Source organism: Plectropomus leopardus, chromosome 3 (genome assembly GCF_008729295.1).
Source record: "Plectropomus leopardus isolate mb chromosome 3, YSFRI_Pleo_2.0, whole genome shotgun sequence".
NCBI classification, from domain to species: Eukaryota; Metazoa; Chordata; class Actinopteri; order Perciformes; family Serranidae; genus Plectropomus; species Plectropomus leopardus.
Window position 1 is genome coordinate 6,066,291 of NC_056465.1, and position 19,357 is coordinate 6,085,647.

Here is a 19,357-nt window from a genome sequence, read left to right on the forward strand (position 1 = left end):
TCTTTTTGGACGTGAGGCAAGCCTAATTACTATGAGGCAAACCTGGTGTGTGAGAGCGCATCTGCTTAATTTATACTGGTTCCAGGGCACGCGGCTCAAACCCGGAACCTCAATAAAGCATAACAGCGATAGCTCCGGTGGCCACTTACAACCTCCATGAAATCAACTGACAAAGACTAACGTTCAGCTCTACAGTTTGGACCAAAAGCCAAATGTCTGAAATGATTTCTTGGTAAACTTTATTATATATATCAGAGTGAGCAACACAGTTGAGATTAAGACCAAGATGAAAAAAATAACATAACACCAGAATATTCCTTTAACATTAAACCCTAAGTTGACGGTTGTCCCTCATCTTTTAGATCCGTGCTGTGAACGCCTTCAGAAACAGCCTTGGGTCAACCTACCCAAGTCTGGAGACACCCAAGTCCCTCAGCTCCATCCACAACTTCATGAGCCACCCTGAGTTTTGCATCAAAGACTCCGTGCCTGAAATCCCTCTGACTGATGAGGTCGAGTTCGAGGACGATGATCCAGTCAAGCGAAACTCCCTCATGGCATCATTCATCACACTGCCTGGTGTGGTCCCGCTCAACTCATCTGCTGAAGTTTGAGCTCATTTTAATGACTTTATATTCTTCGGGGTAGTTTATGAATTTCATCAATGGATCGATACAATTTCATCTTTCTATAATATGTCAATTTATTAGTCGATTATACTTTGCAATAATATTCTAAATCTGCTTTGTGACCAGACACTACAGCTAAAGTTGCTTAAATTGCAAGCACTTGCGTATAGTACCTGAGAGTTGTGTTTAGGTACAGTAATGAGTAAATGTACAGATTTTAACTAAATAATACGTCTATTTTCAAGTCAAGTCAAGCCCATTTTCACAAAACACAGTTTGCCACAGAGGGCTTTACAACGTAAGACATCCCTCTGCCCTTAGATCCTCACATCAATCAGAACTCAGTTTTTCTTTTATTACTTGATGAAAAAAGTTGAGGATTTGAAGATATATTTGCACTTGGGGAAAATATTCATATTGAATGTTTATTAATATTGATAAAAAGTAATGGGTCCAAAACATATGCAACAAAAACTATCTCTTTTTATGGATCCAACATACTGATACCTTTATTGTAATGTTAGAGGAAAATTTTCACACTTTGCATTTTTCTATTAATTTTAATTTTAATTTTAATTATTAAATACATTAACCATTCAGAAAAGTCAAAATGAGTTAACCAATATCTGAAAGATAAAAGGTTTTATTATTATTACTATTTTGTGTTAGCATGGGCACTTTAGTCACTCAATTGATCATAAAATGTAACAATATTTTCCTTCTTATTTCTAGAGTTTAATTGTCATTACCATTATCATTACTCACTGATGTTTAGAATCTGGTGTTTAAACAATAAAACAAGAGTCCAGATAAATTATGTATGTTTATGTCAGTCCTGTTGCTATGGTTACCTGCAATTTATCACATGATGATCTCAGATGTCGAACACAGATTATTTTTTCTGCTTATGGTGTGGCTTCAGAAGCACTAGATTATATCACATTTATATTAAACATTACTGTCATTGCGTGCGAAAATACCAACAAATTGCATCTAACTAGATTGTGTAAACAGTAATAAGTAGTGTAGCTATAAGTGTCAGTACATACATTATGGCTTTGCTTGTTTCATTTGTTTAATAGTAAAACGATGACGCCATCCAGCGGTGGTCTCTGTAGCGCTTACAAAGTGAATGGACTACAATTCCCACGGTGCTCCAGCCAATCAGTGTCCCAGGTAAGTGTAATTTGGAGGAAAGACGCCGACGAAAGCGCAATTTCAACCGTTTAATGTTTATAGTTTACTTAAACGTTTACATTTGCTTTTATTTGAGTCGTCGGGACATTATTTATTTGTAAGTTTTAAGTTTGCAAAGGCCTGTACACTTTTTGATAACTGTGTGTGAACAACATCGATTTATATTTACGACAACACGAGCCTTCGGACTTCAAGCCAGCCTAACGAAGCCAGCCAAGTCAACACAACGGTGAGTAAAACAGTATTAAACAGTAAAAACGGCAATTTCTTTATACACAAGGCGTCAAAAGCGGATTTTAGAAGACATATAGAAGAAGCCACGACAGTATATAATCAAATTAGTGTAGATATAAGTATACGTTCATGCGTTCACCCATTCTTGAGAATTGTGACAAATCATGTCCAAAAAAACACAAACAAAAACTATAACTTGACAACACAATGAATTTGTTTTTGGGGTGAAATATAATTTTAAAAAATATGGAAAAATAATATTTCGATCTGCTTTCACCTTACATACTTGTAAACGTACTGTAATATTTTATTTTTGTTTTAAAATATAGGCTATTGTTTTCAATTTATGAAAATGTTGGCTGTTTAAAGATATGTCCTAGATTTTTGTCAACTCTGTCCAGTTTCTACATAATTTAATCAGACATAAAGGAGCTCTGACTATATACAGAGCTGTATAATAGACTATTTACACATTACTGGGGGACAATATGAAGCAGAGAAGGCACAATGTAGTTCACAGTTCTAATATCAATGCCTATTAGTTGAATTACAAACAATGCATCGTATTGTTATATTCTGTGAGTAATTTGAGTAATTTTAAATTTGAATCCAAAACATGTTCAATAACATGCTTCTGTCAAGTAAATATTGTAGTAAAATATTTTCCTCTGAAGTAGGAGTAGAAATAGGTTAAACGATAAGTAAAAAGTATACCAATGAATATTGAAGTGCTTTAGGGTCCTTTTGTGAGGTTTTTTTTGGGTACAATGAGTTAAATTGAGAGATGATTTAATATTTTATTTACAAGCCAGTGTTGAGAAAGCTTCAGCAGCAATGCCACAGACAGATCAGCCCGTTACCATCTTTTGAATGGGCACTGCAGTGTGACAAATAATTATAAAAACTATTTTACCATATGTTGTGAAAAGTTATTTAAAAAGTCTAAATATAGGATAAAGTAAAAAAAAAAAAAAAAAAGAAAAAGCGTCATAAAAAAGTCATACTTCATTGTAAGTCATAAAGATTTCATTGTATTTTGTGTTATGTCAAAATAATGAAGGTCATAATATACTATGACGTTAAAAAGTTTGAGAATGACATCTAAAAGTCATGAAGATGTCATACTGTAATGTTAACATGAAAAGGGATAATACGTTATAATTAAGTCATAAAAATATATTATGTCGTAAAAACAATAATAAAAAATGCTATATTATCATATACTGTAAAAAAGTAAAACAAAAAGTTGTGGGAACGTATGATGTAGTACGTCCTTAAAAAGTAATTAAAAGTCGTAGTATTATGTAACAGAACAAAATAGTACAGATGTCATAGCATTTTATGCCAAGAAAAATAGAAATAAATCAAAGCTTAATATGTTGTAAAAAAAGTTTTTTTTATGGTGTAGTATGTTGTAGAAAAAAAAAAGAAAAAAAGCCATAGTATATAAGTCTTAAAAATTATTTTAAATTTTCATATAATCAACTGTCATAAAAGAAAAAAAGTTATGGAAAAGTCATAGTATTGTATGATGTAAAGAAAAATTATTAAATAGTTAGTAGGTAAAGTATGTATTTAAAAATGATTTTAAAGTTATATTAATGCCAAATCATGTCATAAAATAGTACTAAAGAACTCATAGGATATTTTGAAGTAAAAAAGTCGTAAAAATGTCAGTATATTGAAAAGTATTTTACAAAAGTAACAGTATAGTATGTCAAAAAGAAAGTTTAAAAAAATAGTAATAAAAAAGTAATAGTATGTTATGGAAGAATTGATTTAAAAAAGCCAAATATACTGTAAAGTTTTAATTAATTTTGTCATTTTTCATAAAAGAAAGTATAATAATATGTGATTTAAAAAAAGTCAGTATAGTATGTTGAAAAATCGAAAATTCAGTAAAAATATAGTATGTCCAAAAAAACAGAAAAAAAGTCATAGTAAAGTACATGTCCAACATATGACTGAAAAGTCATACTATAGTATGTTGTCCAAAATGTGACACAAAAATAATATTATGTTATGTTATCCAAAGTTGTCCTAAAAATTTAGCATGTAATATGTCATCCAAAATATGAAAAAAAAGTCATAGTATTGTCGTCAAAACTAAGATACCAAAATCATAGCATGTCATCCAAAATATGCCAAAATAGTCATAGTATAGTATGTTTTCCAAAAACATCACAAAACATCATAGCATAGTATTACATCTCAAAGACCTTATAGTGATATTTTTTGTTCACTATATGAAAAAAAGTAAAAAAGTATAACATGATGTCCACAATATTAGTAAAATATCATAGTATCACATGTGGTCCAAAATCTGAAAATAAATCATTGTATACTGTGTCATCCAAAAAATCACAAAAACGCCATTGAATAGTCATCAAAATGTGACAACAAAGTCATAGTATAGTATGTCGTCCAAAAAATCAAAGAAATGTCATAGTGCAAATTATGGGCCAAAAGCTCATAAAAAATGTAATAGCATAGTATGTTATCAAAAGAACAACATACATACTATAATATTATAGTATGTCGTCCAAAAATCACTAAAATGTCATACTGTAATATGTCGTCCAAAATTAGACAACAGTGTCATAGTAAACTGTGTGGTCCAAAATATGACAAAAAAGTCAAGGTTTAATATAATTTCCAAAACATGAAAAAAAGGTCACGTTAAAGTATATCGTCCAAAGTATGACAAATAAGTGACACTATAGAATGGCGTTCAAAATATTACAAAAAAGTAATGGTATGGTATGTTGTCCAAAATATACCAAAAAATCCTAGTATAATATGTCATCCAAAGTATGCCTAAAAAGTCATAGTAGAGTATATCGTCCAAAATATGCCTAAAAAAGATACTATAGGATCCAAAACATCTAAAAAAGTAATGTTATAATATGTTCCCCAACATATGCCATGTAACGTCATACTACAGGATGTCATAGAAAACATAAACAAAGACGTAATATACCTAAAAACTCACAGTGTAGTATTTTGTCCAAAATATGCAAAGAAGTTAGAGTATATTATCTTCTCAAAATATGCCTAATTAGTCATAGTATAGCATGTTGTCCAAAATGAGCCTTAAAAGTCAAATTATAGTATGTTTCAAAAAGATGCCTTAAAAACTCATAGTAAAGTATGTTGTCCAAAATATGCCCCAAAAGTCATGCAATAGTATGTTGTGAAAAATATGTCTAAATCGTCATATTATTGTATGTACCCCGAAATATGCCAAGAAAGTCATAATATACTATGTTTTCCAAAAATGATTTAAAAGTCTTAAAATAATATGTCGTCCAAAATATGAAAAAAAAGTCAAAGTATGATATGTTGTCAAAAATATGCCAAAAAAGTCATAGTATTATGTCATCAAAAATGACCCAGAAAGGCACAAAAACATCATAGTATAGTATGTCATCAAAAATGACCATTAAAGGTCATTGTATAATATGTCAAAAATGACAGAAAATGTCATAGTGTCATAGTGTGTGGAAAAATTTCAAAATATGACGTCCAAAAAAACAGCTGACAACCACATACAATAGCATGTCAAGATACGTCATAGTATAGAATGACAAAAAAACTGTCAAAACATCACGATATAGCATGTCGAAAAATGTCCAACAATGGTAGTCATAGTATGACTGAATCATGATATACTGTGACCTTTTCAGTTTCAGTTGTTTTTGGACATTTTGGACCAAATTTTGGTCGTATTATGATGATTTTAAACGTTTGTTCAACATTCAATACTTTGATGTGTCTCAGCATTCTACTGTATGTGGTTTTCAGATGTTTTTTGGACAAGTCATATTTTGACATTTTTCCACATACTGTAGTATTGCGTTTTCGGGATTTTTTTCCGACATGCTATATTATGATGTTTTTGGCAGTTCGTTCGACATTCTATACTATGACATGTCTCGACAAGCTATTTTATGTGGTTTTCAGCTGTTTTTGGACATTTCATAACCACATAAAATACCACATAAAATAGGATGTTGAAAAAATGACCGAAGACCTCATAGTATAGTATGTTGAACAATTCACTGTGACGTCTTCGGCCATTTTTTCGACATGCTATATTATGATGTTTTTGGATGTTTTTTAAACATTCTATACTGTCATACTATACGTGTCTCGACATGGTATTTTGTGTGGTTTTCATTGGTTTTTCTGGTCATGTCATATTTTGACATTTTTCAGCATACTATCGTATGGCGTTTTTTGGTGTTTTTTCAATATGCTGTAATATGATGTTTTTGAACATTTGTTCAACAGTCTATACTATGACATGTCTCGACATGCTATTTTATGAGGTTTTAGGATGTTTTTTGGACATGTCATTTTTTGACATGTTGACATACTACACTATGACGTTTTTAGCCGTTTTTTCAACATGCTGTATTATGATGTTTTTGGACGTTGGTTCAACATTTTTATACTATGATGTGTCTCAACATGCTATTTGATGTGGTATTCAGCTGTTTTCTGGACGTCATATTTTGACATTTTCCTCATACTATAGTATGGCCTTTTCAGTCGTTTTTTCGATATGCTATATTATGATGTTTGTGGCCATTTGTTCAACATTCTATACTATGGCATGTCTCGACATGCTTTTTTATGTGGTTTTCAGCTGTTTTTCGTGTGTTTGTCGTGTTTTGACATTTCTCGCCACACTATAGCATGCCGTTTTTTCCGTCGTTTTTTAGACATGCTATATTATGATGTTTTTGGCCGTTTGTTTAACATTCTATACTATGACGTGCTATTTGATGTGGTTTTCAGCTGTTTTCTGGACGTCATATTTTGACATTTTTCGCCATAGTATAGTATGGCATTTTTTTCTTGACATGCTTTTTAATGTTGTTTTCAGCCGCTTTTTTGACGTATATTATTTTGACATTTTTTGCCATACTATAGTATGGTGTTTTTGGTCATTTTTTCGACATGCTATATTAAATTTTTTTTTTAGTTTTTTTGGACAGTCTATACTAAGACGTGTCTTGACATGCTATTTCATGAGGTTTTCAGCTGGTTTTTGACATGTCATATTTTGACATTTTTCAACATACTACACTACGATGTTTTCGGTCATTTTTTGACATATTATATTTGGATTTGTTTATTTTACAATTTTTTCGACATTCTGTACTATGACGTGTCTTGACATGATATGTTATGTGGTTTTCAGCTGTTGTTTGGACATTTCATAGTTTTAAAAATTTTTCGCCATACTATAGTATGGTATTTTTGGTAGTTTTTTGGGACATGCTATATTGTGAATTTTTTGGACATTTGTTCAACATTCTAGACTATGATGTGTCTCAGCAGCTGTTTTTTGGACGTGATATTTTGCCATTTTTTGCCATATTATAGTATGATGTTTTGACTTGCTATATTATGATGTTTTGGGCCATTTGTTCAACATTTTTATACTATGACGTGTCTTGACATGCTATTTCATGAGGTTTTCAGCTGTTTTTTGGACATATCGTATTTTGACATATTTTGACATACTATACTTTGACATTTTCGGTCATTTTTTCAACATGCTTTATTTTGCTTTTTATATTGCTATATTATGATGTTTTTGGCCGTTTGTTCAACATTCTATACTATGATTTGTCTCAACATGCTGTATGTTATTTAATGTGGTTTTCAGTTGGTTTTTGGTCATGTCATATTTCGACATTTTTCACTGTACTATAGTATGCCATTTTTTGAATGTTTTTTCAACATGCTGTATTATGATGTTTTTGACTGTTAGTTCAACATTCTATACTATGAAGTCTCTTGACATGCTTTTTAATGTGGTTTTCAGCTGTTTTTTGGACTTATTATGACATTTGTGGACATACTGTAGTATGGCGTTTTCAGTCATTTTTTCAACATGCTATATTAGTATGTTTTTGGCCACTTCTTCAACATTGTATTCTATGACGTGTCTCGACATGCTTTTTTTCCGTGGTTTTCATCAGATTTTGGACGACATACTATTCTACGACTTTTTTACATACTATAGTATGACTTTTTTGTCACATTTTCAAACACATACTATAGTATGACTTTTTTTGTCATATATTCGCAGACAAACTATAGTATGACATTTTTGTCATATTTTGGACGACACACTATACTATTACTTTTTTATTATTACCATATTTACCATATTTTCTTCGACATACTTTACTTTGACTCTTGTGTTATATTTTGGAAGAGATACTAAAGTGTGATTTTTTTTGTCATATTTTCGTCGACATACTATAGCATGACTTTTGTCATATTTTGGATGACATACTTTTACTATTACTTTTTTGTTATATTTTCGTTGACATACTATAGTATGATTTTTTTGTGATATTTTGTGTGACATACTATACTATTCCTATTTTTTTTATATTTTCATTGACATACTGTAGTATGACTTTTTTGTCATATTTTGGACGACATACTACACTTTGACTTTTTATCATGTTTTTGACGACATACTATTGTATATTTTTTGTCATATATTGGACAACATATTATACTCTGACTTTTTATCATGTTTTTGACCACATACTATACTATGACGTTTTTGTCATATATTCGCAGACAAACTATAGTATGACCTTTTTTTCATATTTTCAACGATATACTATACTATGACATTTTTGTCATATTTTGGACGACATACTATAGTATGACTTTTTTGTCATATTTTGGACGACATACTATACTATTACTTTTTTGACATACTTTTCGTCGATATACTATCGTATGACTTTTTTGTCATATTTGGACATCATACTATACAATGACTTTTTTGTCATATTTTGGACAACGTACTATAGTATGACTTTATTGTCATTTTTTTGGACTACAAACTATGGCATGACTTTTTAGGCATATTTTGGACGACATACTATGTTATGACTTTTTTTTCATATTTTTGCCAACGTACTTTAGCATGACTTTGTGTTATATTTTTAAGGACATACTGTACTGTGACTTTTTAGTCATATTTTTGCCGACATACTATAGTATGAAGTCTTGTCATGATTTGGACGTTATACTATACTATGGCTTTTTTGTCATATTTTAGACGACATACTGTAGTATGACTTTCTTGTCATAATTTGGATGATATACTATACTTTGACTTTTTTGTCATATTTTGGACAACATACTATAGTATGACTTTTTTGTCATATTTTGGACGACATACTATACTATTACTTTTTTGACATACTTTTCGTCGATATACTATCGTATGACTTTTTTGTCATATTTGGACATCATACTATACAATGACTTATCATACTTTGCACGACATTCTATACTATGACTTTTAATTTATTTTTATTGACATATTTTCGTCGACATACTATACTATGACATTTTTTCATATTTTGGAAGACATACTTTAGTATGACTTTTTTGTCATATTTTGGACGACATACTTTACTATTACTTTTTTGTAATTTTTTCATTGAAATACTATAGTATGATTTTTTTTGTCATATTTTGGATGATATACTATACTATTACTTTTTTGTTATATTTTCGTTGACATAGTATAGTATGACTTTTTTTGTCATATCTTTGGATGACATACTATAGTATGACTTTTTTGTAATTTTTTTGGACTACATACTATGGTATGACTTTTTTTTATCATATTTTGGACGACATACTATTGTATGACTGTACTTTAGTATGACTTTTTTTTTTTTAAGGACATACTGTACTATGACTTTTTAGTCATATTTTTGCCAACATTCTATAGTATGAATTCATGTCATAATTTGGAAGGTTATGCTGTACTATGATTTTTTTTGTCAAATTTTTGAAGACATATTATACTTACATACATACTGTTGTATATTTTTTGTCATATATTTGGACAACATACTATACTATGACTTTTTTATCATATTTTTGACCACATACTATACCATGACTTTTTTTTTCCATATATTCGCAGACAAACTATAGTATGACATTTTTGTCATATTTTGGACGACATACTATACAATGACTTTTTTGTCATATTTTCATTGAAATACTATAGTATGACTTTTTTGTCATATTTTTGTTGAAATACTATAGTATGACTTTTTGTCATATTTGGACAACATACTATTATTATATATTTTGGACAGCCTACTATAATATGACTTTCTTGTATTTTTTTTAGGCATATTTTTGATGACATACAATAGCAAGACTTTTTTTCATTTTTTGGACGACCTACGATGTTATGACTTTTTTATCACATTTTGGACGACATTCTATACTAAGACTTTGTTGTCGTAGGTTTGAAAGACATACTATACTGTGACATTTTTGGTCATATTTTGGACGACATACTATTGTATGACTTTTCTTTCATTTTTTGGACCACATACTATACTATGACTTTTTTTGTCATATTTTGGAAGACATACTGTAGTATGACTTTTTTGTCATATTTTGGACAACATACTTTACTATGACTTTTTTGTCATATTTTCATCGAAATACTGTAGTAATACTGTATCATATTTTGGATGACATACTTTTTTGTTATATTTCTGTAGTATGACTTTTTTGTCCTATCTTTGGATGACGTACTATAGTATGACTTTTTTGTCATATTGTGGACGACATACTATACTATGACTTTTTTGTCAGATTTTTCGTCAATATACTATCGTATGACATTTTTGTCATATTTTTGACATCATACTATACAATGACTTTTTTGTCATATTATGGACAACGTACAATAGTATGACTTTCTTGTCATTTTTTTGGACTACATACTATGGCATGACTTTTTAGGCATATTTTGGACGACATAAAATATTATGACTTTTTGTCATATTTTGGACGACATACTATGTTATGACTTTTTTATCATACATTTGATGACATTATATACTATGACTTTGTTGTCATAGGTTTGGAAGACATACTGTTCCTTTTTTGTATATTTTGGATGACATACTATGTATGACTTTTTTTTCATATTTTTGCCAACGTACTTTAGTATGACTTTCTTGTTTTATTTTTAAGGACACACTGTACTATGACTTTTTAGTTATTTTTCTGCCGACATACTATAGTATGAATTCATGTCATAATTTGGAAGGTTAAATATACTATGACTTTTTTTGTCAAATTTTTGAAGACATATTATACTTTCTCTTTTTTGTCATATTTTGGAAGACATACTATACTATGGCTTTTTTGTCATATTTTGGACGACATACTATTGTATGACTTTTGTGTTATATTTTGGAAGAGATACTATAGTATGACTTTTTTGTCATATTTTCGTCGATATACTATAGTATGACTTTTGTCATATTTTGGACGACATACTATACTATGACTTTTTTGTCATATTTTCGTCTATATACTCTAGTATGACTTTCTTGTCATAATTTGGACGATATACTATACTTTGACTTTTTTGTCATTTTAGGACCACATACTATACTATGACTTTTTGTCGTATTTTGAAGACATACTATACCATGACTTTTTTTGTGATATTTTCTTGGACATACTATAGTATGACTTTTTTGTCATATTTTCTTGGACATACTATAGTATGACTTTTGTGTTATATTTGAAAGAGATACTATAGTATGACTTTTTTGTTATATTTTGAAAGAGATACTATAGTATGACTTTTTTGTCATATTTTCTTGGACATACTATAGTATGACTTTTTTTTGATTATTTTGGAAGACATACTATACTATGACTTTTATCACATTTTCCCAAACATACCATAGTATGACTTTTTGTGTTGCATTTTCAATAACATACTATACTATGACTTTCTTGCCATATTTTCAACAGCATACTATTTTCAGATTTTTTTGTCATATTTTGGAAGACATACTACACTGTGACTTTTTTTGTCATTTTTTGGACACGTACTATTGTATGACTTTTTTTTCATATTTTTGCCAACATACTATAGTATGAATTTCTTGTCATTTTTTTGGACCACATACTATACTATGACTTTTTTGTCATATTTTCATCGAAATACTGTAGTATGATTTTTTTTGTCATATTTTGGATGACATACTTTTTTGTTATATTTCTGTAGTATGACTTTTTTGTCGTATCTTTGGATGACGTACTATAGTATGACTTTTTTGTCATATTGTGGACGACATACTATACTATGACTTTTTTGTCAGATTTTTCGTCAATATACTATGGTATGACATTTTTGTCATATTTTTGACATCATACTATACAATGACTTTTTTGTCATATTATGGACAATGTACAATAGTATGACTTTCTTGTCATTTTTTTGGACTACATACTATGGCATGACTTTTTTTTTTTATCATATTTTGGACGACATACTATTGTATGACTGTACTTTAGTATGACATAAAATATTATGACTTTTTTATCATACTTTTGATGACATTATATACTATGACTTTGTTGTCATAGGTTTGGAAGACATACTATACTGTTCCTTTTTTGTCATATTTTGGATGACGTACTATTGTATGACTTTTTTTTCATATTTTTGCCAACGTACTTTAGTATGACTTTCTTGTTTTATTTTTAAGGACACACTGTACTATGACTTTTTTTAGTTATTTTTCTGCCGACATGAATTCATGTCATAGTTTGGAAGGTTTTGAAACTATACTATGACTTTTTTGTCAAATTTTTGAAGACATATTATACTTTCTACTACTATAGTACTACTATAGTATGACTTTTTTGTCATATTTTCGTCGATATACTATAGTATGACTTTTGTCATATTTTGGACGACATACTATACTATGACTTTTTTGTCATATTTTCATCTATATACTCTAGTATGACTTTCTTGTCATAATTTGGACGATATACTATACTTTGACTTTACTGTCAAATTTTTAAAGACATACTATGACTTGTTTGTCATATTTTGGACCACATACTATACTATAACTTTTTGGTCATATTTTGGACGACATACTATTGTTTGACTTTTTTGTCATTTTAGGACCACATACTATACTATGACTTTTTGGCATATTTTGAAGACATACTATACCATGACTTTTTTTGTCATATTTTCGTTGAACATACTATAGTATGACTTTTTTGTCATATTTTCTTGGACATACTATAGTATGACTTTTTTGTTATATTTTGAAAGAGATACTATAGTATGACTTTTTTGTCATATTTTCTTGGACATACTATAGTATGACTTTTGTCATAATTTGAACGATATGCTATACTATGACATTTTGTACATTTTTTGGAAGACAACCTATACTATAACTTTTTTGGCAATTTATTGGACAACATTCTATACTATGAATGTTGCCTCACAGGCATATTTTGGACTACATGTGAATGTATCAACAGATCAATTATAAACGATGGAGATAAAATCAACTCTGCCTGCTGCACTGCATTCACTGACCAGTAAAAACTTCAGATATTAGAGAGACACCACAGATGACCGGTGAAACAAAACACAACGCCCGCCCCTCCTTCCATAAATACACTGGCAAAAATATGAAAGTTATTGTATATTATGTTGTCCAAAATATGAAAAAAAGTCATAGTATAGTACGTCTTCCATAGTTTAGTACATGACAGAAAAGTCAGAGTATAGTATGTCGTCCACAATATGACAAAAAAGTAATACTATAGTACGTCATCCAAAGATACGACAAAAAAGTCATACTACAGAAATATAACAAAAAAGTATGTCATCCAAAATATGACAAAAAAAATCATACTACAGTATTTCGATGAAAATATGACAAAAAAGTCATAGTATAGTATGTGGTCCAAAAAATGACAAGAAATTCATACTATAGTACGTTGTCCAAAATATGACAAAAAAGTCACAGTATAGTATGTCTTCCAAAATATGACAAAAAAAAAAATCAGAAAATAGTATGCTGTTGAAAATATGACAAGAAAGTCATAGTATAGTATGTTGTTGAAAATGCAACAGAAAAAGGTCATACTATGGTATGTTTGGGAAAATGTGATAAAAGTCATAGTATAGTATGTATTCCAAAATATGACAAAAAATTCATAGTATAGTATGTCGTCCAAAATATGACTAAAACCTCATAGCATAGTATGTCGCTCAAAATAGGCCTAAAAAATATGCCAACAAAATCAAAGTATAGCATGAAAAATAAGGTATAAGTTGAAAAATCCATGATACCATTCAACCCTGTCATAAAAAAAATAAAATTTGCTGTCCATCTGTTTTTAAAGAAATTGTTTTTAAAAACTCCTTTCTGCTGGCGTTGATCCAATACGTTTCAAAAGGACAGCTGCACACAGCAGTTACACGAAAGAGCTTTATTAAATGGAAACTCACACAGGATTTGTAATGCAGGGTAATAATACTGGACAGTTAGCGTAGATACGGAGAGAAAACACAACTTGCCTAATACACGATGGCTGTATGCCAAGACGATGATGTTTGCATAGAAGTCCCCACCCAGTGCAACTGCAGCAAAGGGGGTAAGACAGGGGTGTGTCTATGGAGACATTTAAAGGGACACAACATGAATTTCTACATAAAGTTATCTTCAATCTGAAGTCCATTATCGTTCTTCTATGTTCTTTCATCTATTAAAACAGGATCTACGCCTGCTGGATAAATAAAAAGTTATATACAATGAGAAATTAAACAGGAGGATGATGGAAAAGTAGCTACAGAGGTGGGGAGGGGGCGTTATTAGATATGAAGCCATGCAGTAGGTCAGATTGAAGCCGCTTTTTGGCAGATCCAGGACCAGTTGAGCAACATCTGTTGATTAGAGCCAGATGGTAGGAACTGATCCTGGTTGTGTGGTTCAGATGTGAGGCAAGAAGTAAAAGAGTGCTTTGCTAGTTTCCTGTAATAGCCCTTGTTTGTCGTGCGTGTGTCCAACTGACAGGAACACACCTGAGCTCCTGCACAGGTGACATCCAGGGGGTGCTGTGAGGTTGTGGTCTTCCTCTGCCCCCCCCCTGCTCGTTGTTGTCGCGCCTCTTTGAAGGTAGTATAGATATATATTCAGAGCCCTTTGAAGAAGTGTGAAAAGATCTTCTCTGTGTGGTTTGGTGAGGAATTGTTAGTCCAGTTTGTGCTCTCCCAATTAGAACAGGAATATGTTTGTCAGGAGCCCCTCGTGCACCGTGGGGTCAGAGTTTGTGTGGTTGCCCAAAAAACAAAAAAAGAAAAAAAAAGAGACTTGGTCTTAGTTAGGAGGAACAGACTTTAGTCTTTGAATCCCTTTTAACCCATTTCATGAGTGGTCTGTGCCATTCCTCCAGTTTGTTCGTAGTTTTCCCTTAAAGGGTCGCTATTCCAGTTGTAGATAGTTTTCTTAGAGTAATTATACTCCACAAAGCGCAAAACATCAAAGGCACATACATGATATTAACTTTTTTGCTACATGTGCCCACTGCTCCCTTTTTTCCATCCGTATAATTTTTTTATTCCATCCACTTGTGTAACCTGAGTTTTCTTCTCCCTTATATCCTGTTTTTCTTACTAAAGACCAAAACACAGTAAGAGTGAACCTGATGAGCTTCAAGGCGCACTGGACTGCCATCTGCACTAAAAAGTTCCACTTTTTAAAGGTTTTAAGGAGCAAACAGGCCTAAAGAACTGGGCTGATCACAGGACAAAGAAATTGATCCTTTCTTAGCATGTTTTTTTTCCTCTCATTATCATGTTGGATATTGTTATTGTTTGGTTGTGAAAATTGACCAGATGTGCTTTAAGTGTCAATTTTAAGATTTATTTTTGACTTCTTGTTGTAGTGGCAACTGACCTGCCCAACACTCATAACAATTACCTAATATTCACTTCATTAATTGTATAAAACTCAACCGCACCTACCCATCATGATTACAACTGCAACTAATGATTATTTTCTTGATTAATCAACTAATTGTTTGGGTGATAAAATGTCACACAGTTTTTTAAAGAAGCGGTGCTTAGGACATCTAGCCAACGTGAAAATGCGAATGGCCCTGTCTAGACCCAGTGTTTGGTTTGTCTGTTCTGTTCTCCGGTACAAACATGGCAGACCTATTAAATGAAATTTCTGCCAGTATATACTCTATATCCTACACACTGGACCTCAAATATTTCTTAAAGTTCAAACTGGCGTCTTCAAGTAGTTTGCTCTGGCTGTCCAATAGTCCAAAACCCCAAAATTATCTATGTATGCAACTCAGAGAAAAGCAGCAAATGCTGAAAATGTTTGTTTAGAAATGACAAATGATTAATATTCTGCTGATCATTTAATGAATCAAATTGTTTCAGCTTCAATTAAGACAGTGAAGTTCACAGTCCATCCCTGGACGCTTCACTCTTCCTGTTTGGAGAAATCAGGAGAAACTCATCTCCAGTTTGCTCTCACTGTGTTTCAGTCGTAAGTCCATGATTGTTTTTATAGCTTAGTATTTGTGAGGTTTCACTTTTTAGTCCATGAGATGCTTACTTGTCACTTTTTGATCTGCTGCTCAGCTCGGTTCTATGAACTCTCACATGTGACTGTGGCAGAAGGTGTTTTAAATTCCAGTTATGAGTGGATTGCATGTCGCTGCTGTAGGAACATGTTGTCTCTGCAGGCTGCCGCGGCACAGCTCTGGTGGCAGCGAGTGTCAGGCACCATTTGTGTGAGTGTAGCGCCCTCTGCTGGACTGCAGGTCTAGCTTCGCTTTGCTGCCACCTGCTGCCTCAGCTTCTCCCGCCTCTTCTTCTCCATCAGCCTGGAGAAGCATCAGAGAATTACCGTTTAGTGTGTGAAGGGTCCTGCTGTGTGTATGGCTGTGTGCTCTCATGCAGTGTCAACTCATGCATGTGTTTGTGGACATTTTTGTAAGTCTTCAGATGAGAAAAAAATCTTATTTAGGTTTATTAACCTGTAAAGAGCAAGACGGATAAACTTAGAATAAATTTCATTAAGTTTAAAAAATGTCTACTTGTTTATTCCACAATTTGAGGTAGCACTACTCTAATAAATACACTAATAATAAAAATAATGATGATAAAAAATACTAAAATAAAGTTATGCCTTATAAACTATATTATTCTATATGCATTATAAACACCATAGACAAAATTAAACTGGTAAATGATTTGCTGAAAAATTCACAGAAATCTATTCCTATCATCCCTGCCTCGCAAATATTAATATATTAACTGAAATTCTTTGGGATTTTGGACTGTTTGTTGGATAAAACACGACATTCCACGATGTCCTCTTGGACTCTGGGAGCTTGTGATGGGTGTTTTTGATATTTGCTGACACTATATAAATTAAACAATCAACCAAGAAAACAGTTAAACAATAATTATAAGTTGCAGCTCCACAAAAACATCAAACACAGCGTGTTTGGTCCAACTAACAGTCCAAAACACAAATAACCTACAACAATATAAACAGCTAATCCTCACAATAAAGAAATTGGAACCAGAAATATTTGATCTTAATTTTTCATTAAAATTCTGTTGGATCAACTTGTCGTTTTTCAGCTACAAACAAACATAATAATACATTAAAAACACATGAAAATGAAACAGGTGTCTTCAATATGCTTTCTTCTCAGTGTTCGGGGTGTGTGATCGGTCACCTGCGGTTTCGAGCCTCCACCAGCTCACTCAGCTGGTCCTGAGCCGCTCTGAGCTCCTCCAGACTCTGCTGGTAGCTGAGATCCCCAGAGCCCGACCTCTCCAGGAGGGACACCTGGTTGGACAGCTCGCTGGTTCGATCACGCAGCCGTTGGATGGACATGTACATGTTCTCATCGTCTTCCTCCTGCAGCCACAGCGGAGGACAGAGAATACCAACGCAGTGAGTTACCTCTTACCATCTCTCTCTCACTCTTGCCCTCTACCTCTAGCATCTATTTATTACGTGGTGCTGAAATAATTAACGTTTTAACAACAGCATGCATTGATTTCAAAGATTTATTTGAATGTAATGACATAAAACCATCCACAAAGTCGCTCTGCTACGTTGCAGTGCCTCTTGTACAATGAGGTATTCATTATGATGTTTAACACATGGACAGCTGCTGAGAGGAGTCGCAGCGCAAAGTGCTGGTCCATTTCTATTTGAACTGCAGCCTCTCGCACTCATGCACACACCAGGTGATGGCAGTTGAGTCCGGGAGGGTTCAGGGCTCATGGTCAACATACATGGAACATGGGCGAGGTTCACATCCGTCCCTAATCATCTGAAGCTGCTACACTGACCACAGAAGCCATGATTGTCCACACACTCGTTGCACAGCTCTTGTGTATTTTTTTACCTCGGGGTCATTCCATGCCATCTCACCCAAAACCCAGAACTTTATCCACTTCATGTCATGGATTTTATTGAAGAAAAAAAAAACAAAATGGGGAAACTTCTCTTAAATTCACATGACTGTAAATTCCTGCAGCTTTACTCTAAATACTTTTATAGTCTAAGTTAAACATTTTCAATGTTGGCTTTTAGAGCTCTGTATGTGTACTCTAAACCTCACCAATCACTCATTTTTTACTGGATTGGGTTGAAACTTGTTCTGAACATCCAAGAGACCCTAAGGAAACTTGGCAACATGTTTTTACTTAAACAGCTGTCTCTAAATGGTCACAGTAATCAGATAAATAACAGGAAGTCATTTTTTACCAGAACAAAGAATCTGTCATTTTCAAAAATGTATATGTCCACTTGTTTTGACTTTCTTACAACTAAATGTCTATGATGTGTAGTATAAATATAGTTTTATTACATCTATAAGTTATTACATCCTGCATAAAAACTGGGTGCTACAGATCTTGCTAAATATAGCCACAGAGCCAAAAACCACACTTTTTGTTATACTTTTGCTGTAGATTTTCATAGAACGGATTATTCCAATTTTGTTGAAACTTGTTTATGTGAAACTAATACTTATAATTTCAGACAGATGTAAAATTACTCCATCATTGACTAATGTTTTGAAAACAGATAATTTTGCATACCATTCACTGGTGTAATATCACATTCAGTAGTTTTATTTCATCTGTAGATATTTGTACTGTGTTGAACTCAAGGTTTTCTAACTATTTGATACCTATTGAGTCTGTTTTTCTTTGGGTTCAGGAGTGTTACAAGTTACAGCTTAGGATGAGTTGGTCTGTTGCATACTACATGACGTCATATTGTTCAATATCTAGTTTTATCAAACTATACACACAATATTTCACCATTTTTAACCTTCTGAACATCAACTACTAGCGTTAAAAAATAATTGAAGCAAGTCTGGCTTATCTA

At 32.1% G+C, this 19,357-nt stretch overlaps 2 protein-coding genes across 2 annotated transcripts in view; one reads left to right on the forward strand and one right to left on the reverse strand.

Moving 5' to 3' along the window:
• Nucleotides 1-614, forward strand: part of LOC121962888 (plasma membrane calcium-transporting ATPase 1-like) — a 32,101-nt gene extending 31,487 nt beyond the window's left edge. Inside the window, exon 22 of the mRNA XM_042513211.1 lies at nt 363-614. Coding sequence (XP_042369145.1) covers nt 363-614 — 252 coding nt within the window. The remainder of the gene's footprint in view (nt 1-362) is intronic.
• Nucleotides 615-14,396: 13,782 nt separating this feature from the next.
• LOC121963117 (1-phosphatidylinositol 4,5-bisphosphate phosphodiesterase gamma-1-like) overlaps nt 14,397-19,357 on the reverse strand; it is a 50,833-nt gene continuing 45,872 nt past the window's right edge. The window contains 2 exon segments of the mRNA XM_042513460.1: nt 14,397-16,823; nt 17,688-17,872. Coding sequence (XP_042369394.1) covers nt 16,763-16,823; nt 17,688-17,872 — 246 coding nt within the window. The 3' untranslated portion in view covers nt 14,397-16,762.